This window comes from Aotus nancymaae, unplaced genomic scaffold (genome assembly GCF_030222135.1).
Source record: "Aotus nancymaae isolate 86718 unplaced genomic scaffold, 86718_ANA_hifiasm-v0.15.2.pri h1tg000057l, whole genome shotgun sequence".
In the NCBI taxonomy this organism is placed as follows: domain Eukaryota; kingdom Metazoa; phylum Chordata; class Mammalia; order Primates; family Aotidae; genus Aotus; species Aotus nancymaae.
The window spans coordinates 44,653,267-44,680,437 of NW_026988471.1; the positions used below are offsets into that span (position 1 = coordinate 44,653,267).

Below are 27,171 nucleotides of genomic sequence, written 5' to 3' on the forward strand. Positions count from 1 at the left end.
TTCTGTTAAAGAAGACAGACAGACTGTGCTGTGACCAGATGATGCTGTGTCTCGTTACACACGCTCCACATTAGGTTAGGCACTTTTGGATGGTTTCTCAGTTCAAGAAAGCATTTATGTACACATAGAGTTATTCATTTTTAGCTACCTCTGTCATCAGAGGGAGCCCCCTCTCTGGGGCCGTTTCTGAGCCTGCTAAAAAGAGGAGGTAGGTGCTAACTTGAGCCTACTCCATTTGTGGTGTGTTGAGAGCTAGGATCTGTAACGTGGGCCTCCGGTCCGGCCAACAGGAGTTTCACAAGGAGACGATGGCTGCTGCTAACGTGGTTCCTTCCTGGCGACCTGGCTGTGGGTGATGAGAAAGCAAAGTTTCAGCCGGTTTTGAGGGGTGTTTATTTAAGGTGCGTCTGGCAACTGAAGCAAGCTGTAGTCTGGGGGATTAGAGACGGGAAACAGCCAGTGCAGTAAAACGGGACATTTTATTTTTTTAAATGGGTAGTGACTTACATTTTTAACAAGCTAGCTCAGGACATGATTTTTTAAATGGGGACAGAATAAGGAATAAGGCCTCCTTGTCTGTTTCTGGTTCGCTCCTCCTGTCATGTCCATCTCTTGAGTCAATTCTTGCTTCTTGCTGATTAAGATCCCTTATCTTAATTCTCCTTATCTGGAGATAAGGAGATCTGTGTAGAACACGTGTGCTCATGTGCGTGTGCGTGTGCATGTGTGTACTCCCATATACTCCCTTATCATATTCACACAGCAGCACCGTGCCATAAACATATGGTGTGCTGCTCCCCCCGCCCCCCGCCCCCCGCCACTTAATGTATCACAGAGCTAGTTTCCTGTCAGTCAGTACATTTAGATCTTTTTCAGCCTTTTGTAGGACTCACATGGTGATCTACCATATGATGTACCATAATTTATTTAAGCGGTCTCCTATTCATTGATATTTAGGTCATTAAGTTCATTAAAAGACTTTCTAGAGCATTTGCTCTAATGATCTTGTTTTGTATATGAGGAAATTCAGATCCACAAACACACAGACAGATTTAAATAATTCAGCCGACTCTGAAACCTACATTTTGGATGTGTTTATCTTGCTATTATTGTATTTTGATCACAGGAGACAGGAGAAGGTGGCTCAGCTGTGTGCCTGTGCGTGTGTTTGCACACGTGGGTGGGTGTGTGAATGTACACGCCTACACAGGTAGGTGTACATTATGTTTTGTGACAGATGTGCTCTTGAAAAACTCTGAATGAGTCCTTTTCTTTTTAAAAATGGAATATGAAATTTTAAATGCTCCGAGGGTGGGAAAAGAATTTGTTATTTAAAGGAAACTTGTGGAGGAATCCTTATGTGAAATAAATCCTTTTTATTCCATTTTTAAAAACTGCTTCATTGAGGTATAATTTACATACAATTAAGTGGATTCATTTTAACTGTAGGCTTGATTCGTCCTGCCAAATGTCTACATTCATGGAACCGCCACCACAATCAGGATGGAGGAAACCCTCCTCACCCCAGACGTTCCCCTGTGTCTCCTGGCATTCATTGGCCACCTACAGCTCCACAGAATCACAGATGTGCTTTTTGTTATTGTAGGTTTGTTTTGCCTGTTCTAGAACATCATAGAAATGAAATCTTATGGTATATGCTTTTTTATGTTTGGCTTCTTTCACGTAGCATCCATGTTTTTGCATGTATTAGTAGTGTATTTGTTTTTTGTTTTTGTTTTTAAGAGGCAGGATCTCACTTAGGTTGGAGTGCAGTTGTGCAGTCATAGCTCACTGCAGCCTCAAACTCCCAGGCTCAAGCCATCCTCCTGCCTCAGCCTCCCAAATACCTGGGACTGTAGGCATGCACCACCATACTCAGCTAATTTTTTGTTTTATTTTTTGTAGAGACAAGGTCTCAGTATGTTGTACAGGCTGGTCTTGAATTCCTGGCTTCAAGCAATCTTCCTGCCTCAGCTTCCCAAAGTGTTGGGATTATAGGGGTGAGCCACCGTGCCTGGTCCTCATCCTTTTTTATTGCTAAGTAACATTCCATTACACAGATGCAGCATGGTTTGCTTATTCCTTTACCTGTTGTTAGACATTTGAGACATTTCCAGTTTGAGGCTGTTAGGAATGAAGCTGCCGTGAACATTTCTGTATTGTCGATGGATTCCCAAGTAAATCATTGCCACAACTCAGCTGTACAGATCCAGTTTTTTATATTTTGAAGTAGCATAAACTAAGGCCATCCGTTCAATAAGCCAACATGTAGAAATCTGTATTAAACCCCTCCCCTATGCTGGACAGACAGGGTCCTGGCCTGCAGGGATGTACACTAAAGCCTGCATGTCTTTACACAGCAATCGAAGGTGTCTGACAAAAACAATCTGCCCCTCTCCTTATGCTATGAAAGTAAGCGCTATCATAAGCCCATTAACAGAGTAGAATCATGAACATATTTGATTACATGTGTACTCTCTGCTTTCTGACCAGTCAGTGCACACTACCAATAGAGCTAGTAGCAAATTTCACCCCAAATGGAGAGTCTTTAATTAGCTGCTAACTTCAAAATCCGCATCCCGCAGCTGCTGATGAGTTGCGCGTTGTATTGCCTCAATGCTTTCTGCTTTCCAAATGCAGAAGCTGGAGGGACACCTGCTGCTTGAATGTCTCCTGCTGCTTGAATGTCCCCTTGAATGTCCATCCAGCTGGCCTCTCCCATGCCAGGTGGGTCTTGGGATGGTGCCTGTGGCGCTGCCATGGGAGAGTGGCCATCAGTGAAGGGGTACAGGACTTGGGCAGTGGGCCCCCTGCTTTGGGAACCAGTCCCCAAGTCTTCTCCCCTGATGGTTCCCTGTCTGCCTCCTCCCCTCTCACTTTCCACCTTCCTCCAAGTAAAAAAAAAAAAAAAAAAAAAAAGAGCAACACAAGCAGTAAATTCTAGGACCTTACTGGTGGAACAAGGGCAGTGCAAGCCTCCCCTTGTCCTCATCCTTTCTGGATTCATCTTTTTCCGACCCTGTCCCTCCCTTTTGCCTCTCTCCACACCTTCGTGCCTGACAACAGATGACACAGATTGATCCTATGTGACCTTTGTGAGCTGTTCTGAGAAAAGGTTTGCTTAGACGTCTCAGGCAGAAGTTGAACCTTTGGTTAGGAAGCTTGACTTTGTATATTAGACGTCCCTTCCCTTGAACCCAAGAGCCCCCAAAATGCAGGTGTGCAGGTACGTGTGGATCACCACAGGCTGACAGCAGCACAGCAGCCAGCAGCCTGGAGATCAGCATAGGTGGAGTCCCTTCAATTTTGCTGTTGTAGTTGTCAGAGTTCCTGCTGGGCAGGTGTGGTGTCGAGAAAAGAACATGAGACTGAGAATCAGGAATTGAGGAAGCAAGTCCTTTTCTTTTGAGATGAAGTCTCGCTCTGTAGCCGAGGCCAGAGTGCAGTGGTACGATCTGGCCTCACTGCAACCTCTGCCTCCTGGGTTCAAGCGATTCTCCTGCCTCAGCCTCCAGAGTAGCTGGGATTATAGGCACACAGCACCACACCCAGCTAATTTTTGTATTTTTAGTACAGACAGGGTTTCACTATGTTGGTGAGGCTGATCTCGAACTTCTGACCTCAAGTGGTCCACCTGCCTTGGCCTCCCAAAATGCCGGGATTATAGGTGTGAGCCACCACGTCCAGCCTAGGGAGCAAGTTCTGACTTCGCCAGTCCAGCTCCAGGGGCCTCATGTGCAGACACAGGTGTGAATGGCGCCCCCTGGAGTTGTGCAGCTGGTGTGATCTCACTGGCACACAACATGATGTCATGGCCACCTACCTTCCTTAACCCCAGCTTTCTCAGACATTCAACTGTGCTAATAATACTTGTTACCATGCCTGTAATCCCAGCACTTTGTGAGGCTGAGGTGGGAGGAAGGTTTGGGCCCGGGAATTTCAAGCTGCAGTCATGATGGCACTACTTCACTCCAGCCTGGGGGACAGAACTAGACTGTCTCAAAACATTGCTTTTTGAAAATAACAAAACTCATTACCTTACAGATTAATTGTGAGGAATAAATAAACGAATGCCTGTGAGGGGCTTTGTAAATGGCTGAGCTCCACCCAAAAAAGTCCCTATATTTTTGCTTTTCTAAGATTGCTTTTTTCTGGGGCTTGCTATGGGTTGGGTTCTTCCTCATTGCCATGTTCCTAATTTGCATGAGAGGCACTTTCATTGATGCCCAGACCTCCCCTCAGAGCACTGTGGGGAGGTCAAGGTGTCTGAGGCATTGCTCTGCCTTCCAGGTCTGCCTGGGGAAGCCAGTGCCACCCGAAAAGGGGATTGAGCCCACGCTGGGGATGGGAGGGTTGAAGGAAGGAGAACACAATCCAGCTCCGGCTGGATTGTCAGAGGAGGCTCAGTGGGCCAGGCACAGCTGGGGTTGTGGGCGTGACTTGCCAGCCCTGTCTACCTCTCCTCTGTGCCCCTGGCTGACCTGGGTGAGAATTCTGTCTGAAAGCTCTCTAAGAAGCCTGTTTTTTCATCAGAAAAGTAGGGAATATTGCTGTCTCACAGGAGAGTAGATGAACTAATGCAGGTAAGGTGCCCATCACGGTGTCAGAGGCACAGAAGGTGCCATTGCTTTTCTTTCATGAGTACCTCAGGTCCTCCCGATGCCCAGGTATACCCTGAGTATAGCCCTTCTTGCTCTGGGTTTCCCCCTGAAAGGGTACATACAGTACTCTTACTTTGGATTTTAAAGTACAATACTCTTACCATAGGTAAAAAAATCTCTTTTTAGAGACAGGATCTCATTTGTCACCCAGGCTGGGGTGCAGTGGCACATTGCAGCCTCGATTTCCTGGGCTCAAGCAATCTTCCTGCTTCTGACTCCCGAGTAGCTGGGACTACAGGTGCATGCCACCCCACCTGACCTTTAGTTCTTTATTTGATATTCACAACAATAATGTAAAGTCATCACATGTCCTGGAATTACATGTAATAATACGAACTTTGTTGAGGAAAGCTTGTTATAGTAGAAAGAACATTGGACTGGCCAGGCGTGGTGGCTCATGCCTGTAATCCCAGCTACTCAGGAGGCTGAAGCAGGAGAATGACTTGAACCTGGGAGGCAGGGGTTGAGGTAAGCTGAGATCATGCCATTGCACTCCAGCCTGGGCAACAAGAACAAAACTCCATTTCAAAAAAAAAAAAAAAGAAAGGAAGATCATTGGACTGAGAAGCAGAAGACTTGGCTTTTTCATAATAACTGCACCAATGATGACTATTTTGTGCCTGGTGCCTTTGCTAAGCACTGTTCATAGATTATCTCATTTAACCTCACAGAGACTGTGTTTCACTGACAAGCAGTCTGAGGCATAGAGAGGGTAGCTGCTTGCTTCAGGCCACGTGGCCACTAAGTTCACTCTTACCCACCACATGCAGAGTGTCTCCTGGGTGCCAGGTACTATGCATGCAGGTTTCATGGAATTTTCATGACAACCCATTTCACAGATAAAGAGGCCGAGAGGCTCAGGAAGAGTAAATAGCTGCCTGAGGTCACTCAGCTGATAAAGGACAAAGTGGATTCTGCCCTGGTTTGACAATAAAGGCTGCGTTTGTCTCCCCCAGTTTGACTACCTTGCTTCTGGCCCCTGCTGGTGGGGCAGCCAAGGCACTGTAGCATGAAAGAGAATCATAGTCAAAGAAAATAGAAATAGTAGCTGGGAAGATGTGTCAAGTCGGGGTATGGGGTCCAAGGATATCTGATAAATTGGGGTGCATCTGGGAAACTGGGAGGAGCCTGGTGCACAGAAGTGGCTCAGAATAACCCTGGGCATGGCTGAGAGGAGGTAGCGGGCCTGCTTTTGTGTCCTGAGAGCTACCTGATGCCAATGCTGACTGACAGCTTACAGGGTTGCGTGGGGCTGGGCACCTACATTGTACGTTATCTGGACCATATAATCGTGAACGGAATTTATGATTTAACTAATTTGGCAGTGAAGTTGTGCCACATTCTTCACCATCTTTTATACTTGGTGACCCCTCCAGTCATTGCAGACCCAGCACCTTGGATGGATTCTCAGAGCTTCCTCGCTTGGCTGGCTGGGGCTTGGCCGGCGATCTGCGGCCATCTGCTCAGGCTGCAAAGCTCTTTGTTGCTTTTGGCATGTTTAATAGCTTAATTTCTATTTTTCTGTTTGGAAATGCAGTTCACCAGCATCGAGGCTGCAGTGGGTGCTAAAATGGTTTCTGATTGCTATCTTGAATGTTAATATCCGAATACATTTTATCGTGAATGACCTGTCCTCCCTGCCACGAGTTCTCACTCCCCTTTTGCAAAGATGGGCATGCTGCCTGCCTTTGGATGGGCCCCGGAGCCCATATCATTCCTTTGCTCTCTCCCTCCCTGCTTTACACAGATAGCATTGTACTTTGCCAATAAAGTCCCGCAGTCGTGGGAAATCTTTGAGTTGGAGGATATGAGAAAGTGTTTCATTTTGCCGGCAGGGTTTACTAGGGATGATCTAATCTCTAAAAGGCATACATTATTTAAATTCCATGCTTTTGGGCAAGAGGGCCACTGATATTTGTGAACTTTGGCAGGGAGAAGATTCTGGTGTGGCTCTATTCAGTAGAGCCGACTGTTGGTCTTTCTGATTGTCATTCACTGCAGGGGCTGGTGGGGGTCAGCTCTGGCGGTGAGAATTCTGGAGAATGTTTTCTTTACCCAGAAACTTAAAATCATGGACTCTTGGGGAGAAAGGAATGAGAAAAGGCAGCATGTGGAATTATCAGTTTCTTATTTGGTTCCCATCTGGATTTAAAACTGAAGATCCCAAACTCAGATGAGCAGCTCCCACGGGGAGCCTGAGGGCCAACGCAGGCCTGCTCATGGCACTCCCTCGCTCCTACGCCCACGGAGCACCTCAGCTATCACCAGTGGCCTCTCCCATGGGGCACTGAAGAGTTTGTGGATGAAAATGAAATTTTGAGGGAAAACTTAAGCTCTCTCAACCATTAGAGGCTGAGGCAGGAGACAAAATGGGGCCGAGGAGTGGCTCTGGGAGCCTCCTGAATTGTGTGTAGGGTGAAACGCTGGGAGAGTCCAGAGAACATCCTTCCAGCTGAATGCTTTGTCTCATGGGGACGTGTGGTGCTCCTGGTGTAGCCGCCTTGTCTTTCCTCTCCCCTTGTTCAAATGTCATTCTAGTAGGTATCACATGCCTGCCTTCCTTCCTGGGGACGGAGGCTTGGGAGAGTGAATGAGCCCAGAATAGACCCTGGAAGTTCTGAACACGGAGCCTTTTCCCACCTCCACAGGTGTGCACTGGATGTTTCTTAAGAGGCAGTGAGCTAAGAACTAGGTGTGCAAATCTATCTTACTTTCTGTCTAGCAGGGCAGAGAGATAGAGGGACAATGTATTACAGTTTAATAGGAGCTATATCAGTCAGGGTTCTCTAGAGGGGCAGAACTAATAGGATATATGTATATATGAAGGGGAGTTTATTAGGAAAATTGACTCACAAGGTGAAGTCCCACAATAGGCTGACTGCAAGCTGAGGAGCAAGGAAGCCAATCCACATCCCAAAACCTCAAAAGTAGGGAATCCCACAGTGCAGCCTTCAGTCTATGGCTGAAGGCCCAAGAGACCCTGGCAAATCACTGTGTAAGTCCAAGAGTCCAAAAGCTGAAGAGCTTGGGGTCTGATATTTGAGGGCAGGAAGCATCCAGCACGGGAGAAAGATAAAGGCTGGGAGTCTCAGCCAGTCTAGTCCTTCCAATTTCTTCTGCCTGCTTTATTCTAGCCGCACTGGCAGCTGATTGGATGGTGCCCACCCAGATTGAGGGTGGGTCTGCCTCTCCCATTCCACTGGCTCAAATGTTCATCTCCTTTGGCAACAGCCTCACAGACACACCCAGGAACAATGCTTTGCTTCCTTCAATCCAATCAAGTTGACACTCAATAGTAACCATCACAGGAGCCATGAGTAAGATGTGTCTGGCGTATTGTGGGAACACAGATGAGGGGTAATTAGTTCTGACTGGGCATATCTGGATAGATTTCAGAGAGGTGATAATTGACCTTGACTTTGAAGGAGGAGGAGATACCCACCAAACTGACTGTTCTGAAGTAATTCTTGCTGAATGCGTGCCTGCTCTTTGCTGGGGATGGTGAAAAAGGAGAAGGAGGGGATAGTGGTTCCTGCCCTTGAGAAATTCACAGCTTGTTGGGGAGAGAGCCTGGCACTATGAACCAATGAAAGCTCTGTGTAGACAGATGGAATTGTGGAGGTGGAGAGGCTAGCGGGGGACTTGGTGATCCAGGGTTTCCAGAGTTACTACGCTCTCTTATGTAGAGAAAACAGTTTCTGTAAGGAGAGTTCAGTCCTTGCAAAGATGTCTTTAACTACAAGAGGCCCAGCCCTCTGGCTTTTACCCTACCATATTATTTCACCACCTTGGCTCTATATATTATAAGTAGTTAGCTGGATTTGAGGTAGGGAGGGAGGAAAGGAGGGTGCCTGTGCTGTTTCTCATGCCTTGGCATGCCTTCCCTTTGTTCCAATATCAGGCTCATGAGATACTTTATCAGTTGTTCTCTGTCCTTCATCATTAAGCTGGGTTCGGCATTGTTCTCCATTTTTTAACTCTGCAATGAGATGATAAGTGCCATAAAAGCAGGAATAGTGTCTTCATGCTTCCCTTATTTCCCCTGGGAGCAGTTTGTATGGTATCAAGAACATGGGTTTCTCCAGACAGGCTTGACATTGAATCTCAGCATTGCCACTTACCTTGGAATTTGGGTGCAATTTCCAAATCTGTAAAATGGGATAACATGGGGCTTTCTCAACCTCAACATAGATGACATTTGATGTCTTTTGATGACATTTGGGGCTGAATGATTCTTTGTTGCAAGGGGTCATCCTGTGCACTGTAGAACGTTTAGCAGCATCTCTGGCCTCCACCCACTAGCTGCCAGGAGCAGCACTCTCCAATCATGGCAAAACTATCTCCAGATGTTTGCCAAGCGTCCCCTGTGGAGCAAAATTGCCCCTAGTTGAGAACCACTGGGACAGTGCTACCTATTGGGTATGCATCAGACCTCCCAGGACTGCATCTGGAACACAGTAGGCATTCAGTAAATGTTGATTCTCTTTCGTTCCTAATTCACCTAGCACTCAACACGTTGTAGGTTGGTGAATTACATGGAGCTGTGTCTCTAGGTTCTAGCAGTTTGGGGTAGAAATATTGTGGAACTCGCAGGTTGCCCACACAATGCACTAACAGAGTCACTGTCATTTTCTTAATTGCAGATTGATCTGGAGCCAGAAGGAAGAGTGTATGTGATCATCGATCTCTCAGGGTCGTCGGGTGAAGGTAGGAGAGTGTGACCTCTCATCCCTGTTCTCTTCTATTGGCCCTTTGCCTTCTGGGCCTCTTCTTTCCCTCCTTGGCTGGGACACATGATAGTGACATTTAATTAATTGGCATCCTTTAATGGAAAAGGTTGTTTTGAAGATGCTTATGCCTGTGTACCAAAAGGGACCAGCCATCTGTTAACTTTGGTGGAGCAGAGGGAAGATTTTGGACTTACCATGTGAGGCCAATAAATTGGGTGTTTCTGCATGCTGTGTGCAAGGCAGGCGGTGGGGCAGCCTCTCCAAGGAGGCTTGCGTGGGGTTTGTGTGTGTGTGTGTGTGTGTGTGTGTGTGTGTGTGTGTGTGTGGTGGGAAGGAAGTAAAGCCAGTTGGTCTAACGGCATTCAGAAATGAAACAAATAAGGTGATAAACTTCAGAATCTTCTTTACAGCTTGGATAGAAGTGCGACTTCTTTTACCAGCTCTTTAGACAGGCAAAAGCTCTGCTCTTAAAGAGAAATAATGGGGTGAGGGAACATCTGCTCCCCACTGACTGATTAGACAGCGTATTACACCCTCTTCCTCTTACACCCTCTTCTTTCAATCCTTTCTTTGCTCACTTAATACACTTAAGACCTTTGAAGAGTTTGCTGGGTGTTGAGGACTGAGCAGTCAAGGGAAGAAGGGAAGCCTAGAAATAAAAACCTTATCCAAATTGGGAACAAGGAGATAGCAACCGACGTAAGCTCTAAGGAAGATTTGGAATTGGGGCTGAAATGTAGTTATTGTGGTCATCTTTGCTCTCCTCCTCCTCCATCTGTGGGTAAGGGGACACAACAGTTGGCTTTAATGCTATGGCAGGGATATTGGAAGACCATGTGTAGTTCCTCTTGGCAGTGAGAAACCAACGATGTTTGAGGATTGTGTCCCAAAGGGAAAGATGGACACTCAGCTCTCCTGCCTGGAACACTTGGGTCTTTCAAACATCTCCCCAGAATACTGGGGAATCATAAGCTGGAAGTCACAGCCCCACACACAGTCTCTAGTTTAAGGCTCAGTGATGGAAGGAAGGCTTACATAAACACATTCAAAGGAGTTAGTCAAATGATGTGCTTGACTGTGGTGCCTGATGATTTCCATTCAGCTAATTTATCACCCAATCTCAACAGGTATTCGGCATAATTCAATAATTGTATGTATATGAGGATTATAACAGAATTAAGCCCTCTTTTAATAGATCTCAGTTATTTGGCATTGGTTTAAAACTTGAAAGAGCCTTCCAAAATTGGTTGCTTACATTTCCTGCTCTTTATTGCAATTACATTTTGGCATTTCCAACTTCCCTTCTCTGCTCGCAGCTCTGAACAGCCCAGAATAGAACCTGTTGTAGAAGATTTGCGGATTTAACAATAGTTCAGATGAAATATTGAAGACATACAAAAGGGCTTAAAGACAAATTAAATGAGCACCAGGGTACCCACCGCCCCAATTAAGAAATAGAGCAAGCTGTGAGGGGAAGCCTTGACCTTGCTTTTAACATAGCAAGTGATCCACATTCAACAGACTTCAGGTTTTGCAGTGTGGCCTCCTGATTCTAGATACTGGCGAAACATTTGATGGGCAAAATCAATCTCCTTTTTTCCTTACATAATCTGTGTGCAATATGATAATTAATTAAATATGTATTTCCTGTGCCAAAGACACTGAGCAACCAATGGAGGCTGGGACTATTTTCTTTTTCTTTGAAAAGATAAATGACTTGCAAAATTATAGAAGACATCCTTTTTTACATTAAAGGGAAAGAAGATGGACAAATGAGTGAATAAATAAATCAGAAGCAATTGATTTTTTTCTGCTTCCTTCTACAGCTTATTGCATGTGAATAGCCAAAGCAATTTTCATTGGACTAAATTCTGAGTCTGTTTTTTTAATCTCTTTCATCTAAAGAAAATAGAGTTTACTTAAGAAATGCTGACACATGCCAGAGTCTGTAAAGTGCTAGCATGTGTTGCTCTGAAGAAAAGAAGGCATTTTTCTACTCTTTTTTTTTTTTTTTAATTGCTGTTCTTGGACTTGGGATCCTTTCTTTGGATGCTGGGTAGGACTTTGAGTAATCCCTTCTGAGAAGCTGCTCTTGCTGTCTGTGTTATATACATCTGTTCTCCCAGTCCTGTTGCTAGGACTGTGAGGGCTCCTAGTCTGGAGGTGGATTTGGAAGGGTTGGGAGGGCAAGGGGAGGCCCTAGAGAATGAGAAGCCACAACATTTCATACCTAAACCATGTGAGATGGGTCTGGGGTGAAGCAGGTTGCCACTGCCACACTCCTGGATTTACAGACTGTGGACTTTCACATTCACGTCTAAGTTTTCTTTTCTTTTCTTTTTTTAATGAAAATACCTAATACCTAACTCTGCCTTCTGTGAAAGGGAGAGAGTTGAAATGAGGCACAGCTGAAGTTTCACCACTCCATTATTCTGCCATCAAGCATCCCTTCAGCTCCCATCTCTCAAATGCTGCAGCCCCATCAATGGAAAAAAATACATTCATGGGAATTGCACAAAGTTTACAACACATGCAAATTCCAAGGAGCTCAGAGAGAGGTGTGGGGGTGAGATGGTGTGAGTGACTACACCCCCTTCTTCTAGGATGCACTGAAGGATTCTTTTCCTTGCCCACATGCTGTTAGAAAGCCTGGGCGTTTACGTCTGCTAGAGCTGGAGCTAATGTTGATTTCTAACTAATAAAATTCCACTGCTTGCATGTCCTGTGCAGTTCACTATAATGGAATTTGACCAGTGTGTGCTTTGGCTAAACCAGGCAACCTAACCCCAGATGTCGGGCCGGGGGGAGGTCAGGCTGGATGACAGTTAAGGTCATTTCCGGTCATGTGATTTTATCATTTGGTACAATTTGAATGGACATCTGTCAGAGCTTGTGGCTCAGGGCTGGCTAATATGTACACCAGAAAGGGGTTGCAAGAAATGGACTAGTTTTGACAGGTATGGTGCTAGGCACTTTACCAACATTATACCACGTAGCAAACCTAGTCGAAATGCTCTTGTGGGAAGCTCCAGTCTCAGTCCGTGTTTTGCTTATGTTGTAAGTAATAATCACAGGGGTTCTGGTGAGTATGGCATTCCAGGCTCACCAGATGCTTAAATCAAAGCATAATTAGCTCAGGTAGCAGGAGCGTAAACAGCAATGTAATTCTCACCTGTGCAAATGATGGTTTCCTGCTGTGCCCATTTGTTAGTATCTCTTTTTTTGATATGATGTAATTTGCATATTATTTCTTATTCTTTCTAATGAATTGGCAAAGCCCCATGATTTGCAGGCTTACAGATGAGAGATGGTCAGGGCCTGACCTGGGGGCTGATAGGTTCTTCTTCCCATGCCTTCCATCCAGGTGTTGTGCTCATCTGGGAGAGTTCTTCAATGTCAAGAGCAATGACAAGTAGGCCTCATTGGCATGTTTGGATCACCACCCTGTTTCTCCAACAAAATACAGAGGATACAAAGAAATGTGAATGATTTTTGCAACACATACAACACAAATCATGCAGTTAAGTTGAGTTCTGGAGGAATTGCATATTGTGGAAGCAGAAGAGCAGGGAGCAGGAGACACCCCATTTCTTTCTGCAGCCACAGGCTGAAAGTGGTCAGTCTCCTCCCTGGGACTCCACAGATAGCGGAGAAAGAGCACAGCCTTAGGAGTCCCTCAGACCTGGATTGAAATCCTGGCCCTAGTGTTCATTAGCTTAGAACCTCAGATTTCTCACCCACAACATGGGGATAACAGTACCTAAGGTGGGTGCTAGGCTAGGGTTGTCATAAGTACCTAAGGTGGGTGCTAGGCTAGGGTTGTCATAAGAACAGTGCTTTGGTACAGTGCCCTTACATGTAAGAGATGCTCAGTAAATACCCTGAGGCCTTGGAGACCTGAGGGCAGAGAGGTTGGCCTAGCTCTACCCAGTGCCCACGAAGGAGCATCAGGCAGGGTATTCAGGGAAACTGTTGAGGGAAGGTTTCTGACGCTGAGGTGGGACATGTTCACAAGGGCCAAGAACAGAGCAAGGTACCAAAGAGGTGACTTCAGAGAGTAATCTATGTGGAAGGGACTGTGATACTGCTTTCTGCAGAGATATCTTGCCTCTATTTTGCCTATTCTCACTCTATTTATTCCTCATCCTTTTCCAAGCAAAGTAATTCCTGGAAGGACATTCTCTAGCATCCCTGAGCCATTCATTTGCATTCCATGGCCCTTGATGTCAGAGGCTTCTCCTTGTCAGAGCCTGGGCTTAACCCATCCCTGCTCAGTGTGGACTAGAACATGTGGTCCCCATCCTCTCACCAGCCCTTGGGTGAAAGCCCTTTAAATATTTGAAGACAGTTACTCAATATCTCTTTTTTCAGGCTGAATCAATCAAATCCCTTAACCTTTCATAAGGGATATTTTAGAAATCTTAACTCATCTTTGCAACCTATTCTGGACTTTTTTCAAGTTGCACACACAGACGTGATCAAACCAGCTTTGCTTGGTTCTGAATTAATAACGTGTGTAGAGCGCTTAGCTTTACCAAGTGCCCAGCAGTATTACCTCCATGGGGGAGATGGTGAAATTGAGAGGTCAGATGATGTGCTCCAGGCCTCGTTATAAGGCTCTGCTGGGTCCAGACCCCAGACCACGATCCAGGTCCTGCTTCCAATCATGGCCCCAATAATGAGTTTGCCACATGGCAGTGATTCCATCCCTCACCTGATCTTTTTATTTTAGTTCTTTTCTTCGGAAAGCTTTTTATAGAAATGTAAAGCCAAAGTTCTTAGCTTTGAGTCCAAAGGTGACCCAGAGAGTCTCTTTCACAATTAAGCAGATCTCTTTTCCACTGTGTTAGAAATAAGAGCTCTCTTGGTCCGAGCTCAAGGTAGGATCCTTCTCAGGTTGTCTGTAATGTGGATCCATAGCTAAGTCTTGGTCTGAAACTAGACGAGACTCAAATCCCAGCAGGTTAGTCATCTTTCCTGCTGACCTGCCCTCCTTGTTAGAGACATTAGTTTTTGTACTTGAAGACTCTGCATCCATAGCAGGCATTAGAGCAGTACCTCCAGGATTGAAATCAAAGTGAAAGAGGTTTTCTCTTGAAACTCTGTGTTAGCCAGTGGGCGGGATACGTATCAATAGGTTCTCTCAGATTTGAGTCCCACTGGAGCTTCAGTTCATGAGAATTCTACCTCTTTCCTTCTAAATTCTACATTACTAATCCAATGTCTTCTAGTTAGTTGAGAATTAAAAAGAACCATTCATTCATACGACCAATAGTTACTAATGCATTTGTTTTTTTCCTTTTCTGAGACAGAGTCTTGTTCCGTTGCCCAGGCTGGAGTGTTGTGGCACAATCTTGGCTCACTGCAACCTCCGCCTCCTGGGTTCAAGTGATTCTCCTGCCTCAGCCTCCTGAGTAGCCAGGGCTACAGGCGGGCACCACCACACTTGGCTAATTTTTGTATTTTTAGTAGAAATGGGGTTTTGCCATGTTGGCCAGGCTGGTCTCGAACTCCTGACTTCATGTGATCCACCCACCTTGGCCTTCCAAAGTGCTGGGATTACAGGCATGGGTCATCGTGTCCGGCCTACCAATGCATTTCAACAAATGTGCCCAGCTTAGTGTCTGTGCTGAGTTTGGGGAATGGACAGTGGAGAAGGAAGTAGAAAATGGGCGATGGCATTCACAAGGAGTGTAAAACCCTTTGCCTTCAAGGAGTTTGCAATTCAGTTAGTCAGCCAAGACTTGCAGGATGAAAGCATTAGAGAACAACGCAAGGCATTGTGTTTGATTAGGTGTTACCAAGAGTTCTCCAAAAAGAATAAGTCAGGACCAGAATAACCCAGGAAAACTTAGAGAAAGAGGCAAGACTTGGGATGGAAAGGAAAGGATAGGCAGGCTGGATTGGCAGGGAAGAAGTGGAGAGACCATTGTGAGCAGAGGGAATGTCGTCATTATCAAAGGCAGCTTTGAAGCTCTTATTTTTGGGGATGGCTGGAGAGACAGGGTAAGTTAAATAGATGCAGTGTAAGCTCTCTAGGAGCATCCAAACAAAGGCAGTCATCAGTGTTGCAGGCAGAAATTTTCATGCTATGCAAACAAGAAAATGAAATGCCTTAAATGATTAAACTATGTTTGAAGATTGAAGGCAGTTTTTTTTCTGGGTGTGATTTCTTGATCCAGTCTCTCTCCCACCATGACCTACGATGGGATAGAGCATTCTAGGTCAAGTTTGGTCAAGTCTGGGACACTGGGCAGAGCACATGTTATAACTATGACACTGAGGCATTTGAAAAATAAAGCCCAGCTGCCGGCATCACATCGTGGTCTTCGTGGTCTCTTTTCTCTCTTAGCAACTTCATAGAGCCCCATAGCAATCACTCTGCCATCCTCAGCATTCTCTTCCTCTCCAGCCTTTCAAAGGTGCCCCAAAATCAAGCCGAGATACTCCCACGCTTTCTCTTTTCAAGTTCTGTCCAGTCTTTAGTAAGAAATGTCACTCGAGAGGTTAAGGAGAGCCTCCAGCTTCCCAAACAGGGGGCCTCAAAGCCAGATACCAGCTCCAAGGTGCTGATCAGGCTCCCTCGCATGTTGTGCCTTAGGCAATGAGATCCTGATCCTGTTTACCACACAGACTCCCTAGACATGCATGGACGTGTCAGATCCCCTAGCAGTGCATGGAGTCCAGAAAACAACAAAATAACAAAATCCAGATGTTCGACATTGATCTTACAATACGCACCCCACATTACCACACCTCACCCCAGCATAACTTCTTGCTGTGGCTGGTTCTCAGACCCTAGGAGCAAGTCTCTGTGTCTTAGGATTTTTGGCTCCATTTTTGGTTCTAATGGAATAAATGCTTGTTCCTAGAAGTGACTATATGCACCAGATGAGACAAAGGGAATCAGCTGGAAAACAGTGAGCACTAAGCCCCCATCAAGTAGTTTATAATGTCACAAAGAGACATCGCTAAGATGCTTGATGAGACATAAGCCAAGAAACCCTCATTTCCTTCCAAATAGCCTCTAGATGCACAGCAGTTCCTCTGAAATGAATCATCCATGGTTAACACCAGCAAATGCCAACCATTAGCAGATGAGAAACAGAATTGAATCCTGAGTGTTTGGAAAGCAGAGCTCTTTTGATCACTACTGGAGCCTCCTTCCCCTCTGCCATTACAGGAGCATAGATATGTATTTCCTTTTGACTTGTGTGCCTGTCTTACTAATAAAGAAATAGAAGGAGGAACAGTCATGTTGAAGAAACAAGCTTATAGGAAAGGTGGGTTTCTAATAGATGCTTGGTCAAGAAGTGGGTCCCACATGACCTCTAGTTCTATCTCTGTTGTCTTGCTATGCATCATTTCTGTGTCCCATAAAGAAGATTGTTTCCGGAAATTCCTGTTTGTGCCCAGATCATACTGGCTCAAAATGGCCTCTGATTTAATTATTTATTGTTGTTGATGTCCTCATGATTTGGCGTCACAGAAAGGGTATTTCCATTCATTTAACCTAATTTAGAATTGTTTGTCTTTCAGGACCAATTACTTTATTCTTTTATCCAGTTGAAAATGGCCAGTGCTAACAGATTTATTGATTTACCTTATTACCTGGCTTTGTTGAAACATGCACGTTTTCACAATCAAGTGCATTCACCATCTTTAATCGAGCTGTTGACACTGGGGCTTTTATGTTCCTCCTTTATTTAAATCTTTGGTGTGAGCTTGTAGGGGCCAGGGTAGGGGTGTACATGTGCCCACGTGCACACAGGTGAGAATGAATGTCTCTGAATCACCTATTCTGTGTCCCCCTCATCCTCAGTTTCTTCAGTTGGAAGCATTATTTATTTGGTTATCTAATATATACAAGGCCCTGGAGATGTAGAGCTAATGAACACAGTGCCTGCTGTCAGGAAGCTCATGCTCTGATGGAAGGAGGCAAGAAATAGACCGGTAAGCACAACTGTGTATTTTAGCTGTTGAATAGCTACTGGTAGGGCAGGATGCTGTGGGACCACCGAGGAGCCTCCCTTCTATTTGAGGGCTCTGCCGCGAGTAGGCAGTCAGTAAATGACAGCCACAAACACTTCCATGTGATCGCTCATCCACATGGCAACCCTGAAATGCGGGTACTAACAGTTACCCTCTTTCCTTGGTTGAGGAAATAGGGCCACTACCCACTGAAGATTCATTTGAATAGGCAATAAAATAAAGAGGGACTAGGACTTGATTGACCAAAACTTGAACTTTTCAGGAAGACGTGAGTATACATTCACTCATTCAACATATGGCTGTTGGGCATTTTCTGTATGCTAGTTAACGCTTCTCAGAACTGGGGACACAGAAGTGAATAATAGAAACAGAAATTCCTGCCCTCATTGGGCTTATATTCAAGTAGATATGCTTGTGTGTGTTTGGGAGGGGTATGTGTGTCTGTAGGCTTCTTTGCAAGGATATATGACACACTGAGAACAAGTGGCTGTCTCTGGGGAGAGGAAAGGGAAGATTTGGAAAGGAGGGGACATTTCTTGTCAAGCCTATTATTTTGTTTTACTTTCCCATGTATGTGCATGAGCTATTAATATTTTGTAATTACTTAGAAATTTTGAAAAAAAAAAATGAATTATATAGAAATGTGACCATTCCCAGAAGAGTGACTCACTAAATCCACAGAACACCATGTCTAAGGACAGGGAACTCCACAAATAATGTTCTCCATTCATTTATTGCTTGACAGACACCTCTGATGTATAAAGGGATATGCTGAAATTTGAGATTCCCTTGGGCTTTACCTGTCACTGAGGACTGCCATGGAGAGGCAGGTGAGCCAGGTGTCCTGGGCTCCCACAGAATGGGTGATGCAAGACCCCCTCAGAGCAGTAACTCCAGGAGCCACTTGCCTCTGTCTGCCAGCCCTGCCTGCATCTCGATGAACAGACAATCCCACTGTGGCATTTCTGATGGCAGCATTTTCCAGCATTAACATCTGCTGGTACTTGTCCCAAACTTGGTCATCTCCCCAGAGTGCTTTCATTAGCTCTGCCCTTCTACCCAGCTAAGTAGGGCAAGCCAACTGCCAACGGGTCATACCTACTTTCCAGGCATTCAAGTTTGTGTGTCTCCTGACATTGAAAATAATGGTGATGTTTAGTTAAAAGGGAGATATGTTCTCTGCAACAAAAACCCATGACTCTACTATTAGCCAAGTGTGAATTTGTTTTAAACTGTTTAAAAAAGTTAACTCAAGGGAAGTTAAATTTACTTTCAGGTATATCCATGTGTTACGGAATCTGCATTTTAGTTCCTGCTCCATAATTAGTTAATTACTTGATTGATCAATTCATTCAACAGATGTATACTGAGAGTCTACTGCCTGCCCAGGCATCGTGCTAAGAGCTAAAGAAACAAAGGTGAAAAAGACACAGGTCTTGCCCTCTAGGAGCTCTCCAGCCAGGAGATGTCTGGCAACAAGTCATTTACTCTACTTGGGTCCCACTGGCCTGCTCTGTACACAGAGAGAGGTGGCTCTAAGGGCTTCTTCTAGTTCTGTAGTCCTGAGTCAAAACCAAAAGAGGTTTGCATACAGCTGGGCACCTGAAAGGGGAAAGTGGGAGGTAATAAAAATGTTACAGCCAGATCTCTAGGCAGAAATTATTTTATTTAAGCCTAAATGGATCTGCCAGGTAGGTTTTATCATCCCTCTTTACATGTTGGAAAAATGAGGCTTAAAGAGCTTAAGAATGTGAATTACCTGGGATCCTGTGAAAATGCAGATTCTGAGTCAGGGGGCGCAGGATGGGTGCTGAGATTCTGCATTGCTAACCAGTTCCCAGGAGAGGCCCTGCTGCTGATCCCTGAACCACACTAGCAGTGGCAGGAGACTTCTTGAGATCTTCCACCTCTGAACCATGCTGAGCAGGCTCCAATTCCTACTTGATGGAAAACAAAGAGGGAAATGTGAAGGTTTTTCTCTTTCTCAAGTCCCAATCATTTAGTCCTTCTCAAAATCAATACCTTTGAATCCTTTCTGTTTAGAATGTTCTCTCTCCCCATTCTCCTTTCTTCTGGGGAAAGGAGTTGAGAAGGCATCAGTGTTGTTTGGGAGCTGGGAAATGCCAGGCCTTGGTTTTTTCATTCTGGCCTTCATAGTTTGCAGAAGGTCAAAATGGCCAACATCAGTGTTCTTCCAAGACGAGAACGAGAAACAATTATACCAGGAAAACAAAGCACTAAGTAACCCTTTTAAAAGCAACCAGTCAGGATATTGAATTTTTTTGTTTTTGTGTTTGTTTTTCTATAAATATCCTGAAGTATTGAGTCGTGCCTGAATTTGATCCCACTGTGCTAATTTTCTCCGGGCTTTAATTAAAATAACTCACCCAGGGACCTTGCTAGAGCTTACCTCTATGTGCTCTCCCCTGAGGTAGGCAGGTCGCACCTGCTTTCTATGGAAGGGGAAATGCAGAGCATCCTGGATTAGGTGCTGTGTACACAGTAGGGGCATAATTCTTACTTGCTGGATAAATGAATGCATGACTAAATGAAAATAGGAAAAACTGTCACTTTTAAAGGAAACTATTGAGATAAACAAGGTGTTTGGACTGACTTTGCTTTGGATAATCGGTTGTTTCATGTTCTACTATACAATCAATTTCATGAGTGGGCATGGATATGAATGTTTAAGCTTTCTGTGCCAGATACTTATTAGGGACTTTCCAGGACCACTCAGGGCCTGCATGCACACCAAGTCCCAACTTATAAAACCCTTCCTCTCCCTGTTTATTTAGCTACTTCTTTATTCTCAAGTTTGCCACCCCCTGGGAGCCTTCCCACACACTGGCCCACCCCACCAGCATCCACTGGTTCATGACACTGGATTTGCCCCCATGCTCCTCTTTGTCTTTCTATACCATGTGCTCACATACTTATATTGTACCTATAATTGGAGTCCAGGTTGTGCCCTGTTTACCCCATCTAAGGGCACAAGCCATTCAAGGCAGAGGTTCCTGTACTGGGCTCCAGAGCTGAGAGCTGGCCGGGTGCACTGTGGCTCCCTGCTGGCCTTGCGATGTGGCAGTGCTGAGCCGGGAGCACCATCCTACCATTCTGACTATACAAAACAAGTCTGGGGACAAGGACTGTCTCTACTTGAGTCCTCTTGGTCCAGTGGGGAGCCAGACCTAGAGACAGACCACCAAAAGCCAATGTGAAACAGGTTACCACAGAGAGGCACAGATGAAGTCTATGGGGGTCTTGCTTATTCCAGGGCCTCAATAGCACTGGGCACAAGGCCCCCAACTGGTTATGCTGAATTAGCATTAGGTGGCTTTATGATGATGTACAGTGGGAGGAATCCTTGTATTGAAACAGGAAGCTTGGATTCTATTCCTAGCTGCTACCAACCAGGTTATAGAAGGTAAACAAATCGTTGGGTATTCCTGGCTTTCAACAAGATAGCAAGGAGAGCATTAAGATGTAATGATTCAGCCAATGCTCAGGATTTTGAATTCTCAGATTGAAGACTTTCTGAATACAGGGGTGAGTCCATGAGCAAGTTTCCTAATCTCTCCTTACAATTACCACCAGGGAGCCAGACCCAGTTATTCTTGGCCGAAGAACAGGAGCCTTAATATTAGTAGTAGATGAGACCTGGTAGGTGTCTTAGAAACGTAAAGTGTGGCCAAGTGGAATAGAAAGAGAGCTTATTCTGTGGCTCCTCTGGCAGCTTTGGGATGACGAGGTTTACAGGAGTTATAGGGAGGCAGGTTTAAGCTTAGTTTAATGAATGGAAAAAGCCTCCAATAAGCAGAGCTCACCAGCAGTTCAATACACTTGAAGTAGGGAGCTCTCCATCTCTGGAGGAATTCAAGGAGAGACCAAAGGAGCATTTTGAAATATCGTAGAACAAATTCATATATTAGCTGGAGGGCTGCATTGGATAATTACAGTTCTTTTTCTGGTTTTGATGAACCAGTGTTTCCATTGGTTCTATTACAAGATATTCTTCTAATGGTCTTTTGTAAGATCTGAATGTAACAAATAACTTCCATAAATATACACAAGCAGAGTCTAAGAAGGCAGTGTTTATTTTATTTTTAAAAATCAAAGGCTTACACTGTAAGAAGGTAGAGAAAAAGAGTGTGTGAAATAAAGAGAAAAGAGAAGAAGTTGGACCGTAGCAGGTATTTACAGAATAGTTAAAAATCTTGAAAATTTAGGCAAAAATGGAAATATTAAAATTTGAACCTTGTTCCCAAAGAACTGGGGAAGCTCCTTATTTAAATGAACCCCAAATTGTGTGAACCCTTCCTAAGAAGAGATTTTACAAGTGAAAAAGTCTGTAACATCAGGATTTGCTGCTTATTGTCTCTCTCGTGTGGCTGCACATGTGGAGTTTGTTAAAATGCAGTGCCTTGGTGTGTGTTTGGGAACAGGTCCATCTGGGAGAAAGGGAAATGGCAACAAAAGCCCTTGATTTTAGGGGAAGCATCCTTTCATCGTGCTTGCTCAAGTATCCTGAGAAGTAAAGATTTTCTCCTCAGACTTAGGAGAGTATTCTCTGGAAGCCATAGGAGTGGAAAGAGACTGAGGTTTCTTTCAGAAGAAGTTAGCTTCCTAACTTGAGAAGGGGTTTTGTTTTAGGTAGAAGGCTTCTCACTGCAGTGGGTGACATATTGTTATAAATGGGCTGTACACAATGATTTGCCCCGTGAGGTGGGGCACAGTAAGCCTGCTGACCGCTGCCCCTAACACTGACCTATCTTCTGTTTTTGCTTGAGATTTTGCCTTCAGGGCTTTCACGATGATGGTAGCTTAAAGTCTCCATGTGCATTAAAAGGCCAACCCTCCCTTCCTCAATAGACAAAAACAAAACTCTTATAGAAAGATGGAATCCTCAGCCTTTATTTCTTTCTTTTTAAAATTTTTAAAAATCTATAATTGATATGTAATAATTGCACGTATTTCTGGGATACGATATCTTGTGTATATTTCAAGGTATGTGTACATAGTATAGTGATCACATCAAGGTAATTGTCATATCCCCCTCTCTAAACAGTTATCATTTCTTTCTTTCTTTCTTTCTTTTTTTTGAGATGGAGTCTCCCTCTGTTGCCCAGGCTGGAGTGCAGTGGCACGGTCTCTGCTCACTGAGGCCTCTGCCTCCCAGGTTCAAGTGATTCTCGTGCCTCAGCCTCCCGAGTAGCTGGGATTATAGGTACCTGCCACCAGATAACTTTTGTATTTTTGGTAGAGATGGGTTTTCACTATGTTGGTCAGGCTGGTCTCGAACTCCTGACCTCAAGTGATCTACCTACCTTGGCCTCCCAAAGTGCTGGGATTAAGGCATGAGCCATGCACCCGGCCCATTTATCATTTCTTCCTGTTAATAGCATTCAAAGTCTTCTCTTCTAGCTTTCTTGATATATACAACACATTATTATTTGCTGTAGTCACCCTACTGTATAATAGAACAGAAACACTTAGTCTTCCTGTCTAACTGTAACTTTGTATCCATTGACCAACCTCTCTCCATCCCCCTGCCTTCTATTTTCCCTAGCATATGATAGCCACTATTTTACTCTCTACTTCTATGAGACCAGCTTTTTTAGATTCCACCTGTGAGTGAGATCACAGTGTTTGTCTTTCTGTGCCTGGCTTATTTCACTTAACATAATGTGCTCCAGGTTCATCCATGTTGCTGCAAGTGACAGGATTTCATTCTGTTTTATGGCTGAATAATATTCCATTGTGCTGATGTACCACATTTTCTTTATCCATTCAACATCAGATGGGAATGTAGGTTGATTCCATATCTTGGCTATCGTGAATAGTGCTGCAGTAAACGCGAGTGTGCAGATGTCTCTTTGACATTTGATTTCATTTCTTTTGGATATATACCCAGTAGTGGGATTGCTGGATCATATGGTAGTTCTATTTTAATTTTGTGAGGAACTTATGTACTGCTTTCCATAGTGGCTATACTAATAAAGGATCAACAACTAGGTTTGTAGGCAGCTGGTTCCCTAAGTTGCACGTGATGCTTTCTAAAAATGCTTCTAGAAGTCAAAGGAGTGAAAGTTGAATAATTCAGTTGAACATTATCATGGAGGATTCCATTGCCAGAAAACTAAAATGCGTTATAAAATCCCCTCACTGTGTCTTATTGTTCAGAAACAATTTCTGGTAATATTTCCAGCAGTTTGTTCTTTAAAAGAGTTTTTAAAAAATGTTCACATGATCATCTGGGCAGACTGTCAACCTGCTTAAGTTCTGGACGGGCCCAGCTGAGGCTAAAGCTGAGGCTAAAGCTTTGATGATGTCCCTTAGCTTCTATTCCCTGAAGCAGATCTATCGCTCTCATCACAAGGGCCAATATTTTATTTTTTTTTTCTTATTCATTGTTTTGATTGATTGATTTGTTTATTTATTTATTTATTGTAGAGATGAGGTCTCGCTATGTTGCCCATACTGGTCTCAAACTCCTGAGCTTAAGCGATCTGTCCGCCTTGTCCTCCCAAAGTGCTGGGATTACAGGCATAAGCCACCGCACCCAGCATTTTGATTTTTTTTAAAAGGGTAGGAGGCAATAAAATATTCAAATAATTGTACAAACTCTTTAGGATCTAAGCTCTATCAGGGCAGGGACTATGTTGATTTTCATCTCTGCTGTACCTTCATGACCTAAAGCAGTGCCAGGATGCAGAAGTCCTTAGGAAATACTTGTTAAATGAATGAAGGGATGGCTATTGTAAATAGTGCCAGGTACAAATGGCGAAGCTGCGGAGGTGGCTGAGTTGCTTGGCTGGCAGAAAACATCCTGTGACATGTCACCGCCAGCTGACGGCTGAGCATCCACGTGTGGCCTCTGTGCTGTTTGAAGGCTGAAGGGATGAAAGTCAAGAACTGCCTGTAATAGGTGGGTTCGGGTCACCAGGGTCATTGGCAGAGTGGCTGGAGCTTGGAAGACAGACTTCACCTGCTTAATTACAGATGCTGCTGAGGCCGCTCAACCTCTCCCTGCCTGTAATGATGGCCCTTCTAGCCACGACACTGCCAGGCCAACTAGAAACACCTGTCTCTGCCTGGAGAAGAACCTATTTTGCTTTTATTTTTAATTTTTTTAAACATAAATCAAACCAGCGTCCTTTGGATTTAACGTTCACTTCCTGTACTGCTGAGGCCTTCGTCAGGCTTCTTTGCCTTAGAAAAGAAATGATGGGGTGTTTTTTTTTGACTTCAGAAAAAAATATCCTCTGTGATTTGTTTTCCTTGAATCGATCTGTCTTTTGGACTTAACTTAAATCAGCCTTACCCTCCCTCCCTTCCACTATTTTTATTCTGAACTTATGTTGTGTATCATGGGTCACATGTCCCTACGATCCAGCTTTAAAATAAGTGTATCTCCAGTGCATTTGCAGCCCCTGGGCACCCTTCACTGACCTTGTCTTTGCCATTTTTCCCCCAATGGGGGGAAAAATGGTAAATATCCTGATTTTTGAATTAATTATTTTCTTGCCTTTCTTTATGATGTGGTGGCTTATACCTGTAATCTCAGCACTTTGGGAAGCCAAGGTGGGCAGATCACTTGAGGCCAGGAACTTGAGACCAGCCTGGCCAACATGGTGAAACCCCACTTCTACTAAAAATACAGCAATTAGCTGGGCATAGTGGCAGGTGTCTGTAATCTCAGCTACTCAGGAGGCTGAGGTGGGGGAATCACTTGAACCCAGAGGCTGCAGTGAGCTGAGATCACACCACTGCACTCTAGCTTGGGCAGCAGAGTGAGATTCCCTCCCTAAATAAATAAATAAAATAATATCCTATATAAATTATTTGTGTTTTACTCAACATTATACTTTTGAGATTCATCCATATTGATGTGTATATGGCTGCAGGTCATTCATTTTTTATTGCTGTATATTATTCCATTATATTAATATATCAAAATTAATTTATCCATTCTTCTATTTCTAGACATCGGGATTACTTTCAAGTTTTTTCAATTAAGGACGATACTGTATGTTGGGGTGCACTTGTATCTATAGTTTCTCTAGGTTATTGACTTAGATATGGTCAACGATGGTTCAACAGCTTATGTGCATGTTCAGCTTTGCTAGGTAATAAGTTGTTTTCCAGAGTGATTTCACCAGTTGATGCCACCACCAGACATGTTTGCAATATCTAATTGCTTTCTGTCTTCATGAATGTTTGGTAGCTACCAGACTTTTAAATTTCTACCCATATGGTGGGTGATACACCATTATAGTTTTAATTTGTATTTATCTGATTATTCATGATATAGAGAATCTTTTTATGTATTTTTGACCTTTCCTCAGAAATGTCTGTTCACTCCCTCAGTGCATTTTTCTCTTGTCTTTGTCTATTTCTCAGTGCTTCAGAGGCAGTCATGTATTGCAATATCTTCCCCTCATTAGTAGCTAATCTTTTTATTCTCTCTATAGTTATCTGAAACATAGATACCCAAAGAATGAAACTTGGTGGATCTTGAACAAATTATGTCCCATAGTTGGTCTTCCAAATATGTTTCTGCTTGGGCCAATGAGCATACTGATGCATTCTCACTCTGCTAACTCTATAGGTAGCAGTCAAAATAGTGGCAAAATGAGCTGGTGTGCAGGAAAGCTCATTTTGAAAGTAAAGTACCACACACTTGTATAATGTAGAAAGTCTAGTTTTCTTTCTACATCATCCTGCTGCCTACACTTTTATACATAATATCCTCCCTGAGAATCTTTTTTGTTACTGGAGCTGCTTTTATTTCATTGTACTTAGTGCCTTATGAAACTAGTATTTTTTGTTTGTTTACTTATTATCTGTTTTCTCCTCTAGAATGTAAGCACCTGAGGACAAGAGTTTTATCTAAGTTGTTTATCATTGTTTCCCTGACAACCTGGAATAGTGCCTGGCATATAGTACATGCTCAATAAATATTTGTTTAATGAAGGACTGAATAAGAGGTATTAATAGTAGTCATGTTATCATTGCCACGCAGTCACCCAAATGCTGAGTTTAGGGGTTGCTCCCTGTTCAGATAACTTGAAAACTTACTTAGTGTACTGTTCTGTGTGACTCTGGCCTTCTCCTTTTCAGAGAGGGTGGGCGGAGCCAGAGGAAGGGAATTGTGCCTTTGGGAGCTGAAAGTTGAGGTTTTAGACTTGTAGCTGGGGCCCCCTAATGGGCTGGCACTCCTCTGAAGGCAGATTTCTAGGGTGAGAACAGAATTTCCCAGGCTATTTTCTTTGCCCTTCTGTATGGTTGCTGTCAAGTTTACTGCTTTTTCAAACCCTGTTAGCTTTTGCTTTGTTACTATAGGAACCAGAGCTGGTAGTTTGGGGGAAATGTGTGTGCCTGTGAGTGCTGGGGGAGGGGATATAGTGGCTGTGATGCCCGGGGACTGAACGGAATGAGGACAGAGGAATATAGCCACTGCTGAAGTCTTTCTGGGGGCCCTGCCCACTTTGGCCAGCACTCTCTTCAGAGTTTTTGACTTAGCTTGGTACACTCTTGGGGAACAGGCATCCCTTTGTAGATCTGCAGTGCTCTCCTGGCGCCCATCCAGCCCTTCAGTGGAACATCTGGAAAGCCTCGACCCCTCCCATGCCAAAGCCACTGAGCCCTGGAGACAGAGATCAATGACCTCTTCTTGGCTGCTCCTTAACCCGCATCCCAGACAAGTGTTTTTCTGGGAACCAGTGAATAACGCAGATCTTTGATGCCAGGGCTTGTGTGCTGTTGCAGTAACACTTTCACTTTTGATG

The 27,171-nt window shown here is 44.2% G+C and overlaps 1 protein-coding gene across 3 annotated transcripts in view; it reads left to right on the forward strand.

Moving 5' to 3' along the window:
* PRKCE (protein kinase C epsilon) overlaps positions 1–27,171 on the forward strand; it is a 535,976-nt gene that overhangs the window by 180,529 nt on the left and 328,276 nt on the right. For all 3 annotated transcript variants that reach the window (XM_012450580.2, XM_012450582.2, XM_064364050.1), the window contains exon 2: positions 9,305–9,368. In XM_012450580.2, the coding sequence (XP_012306003.1) occupies positions 9,305–9,368 (64 nt within the window). The remainder of the gene's footprint in view (positions 1–9,304; positions 9,369–27,171) is intronic.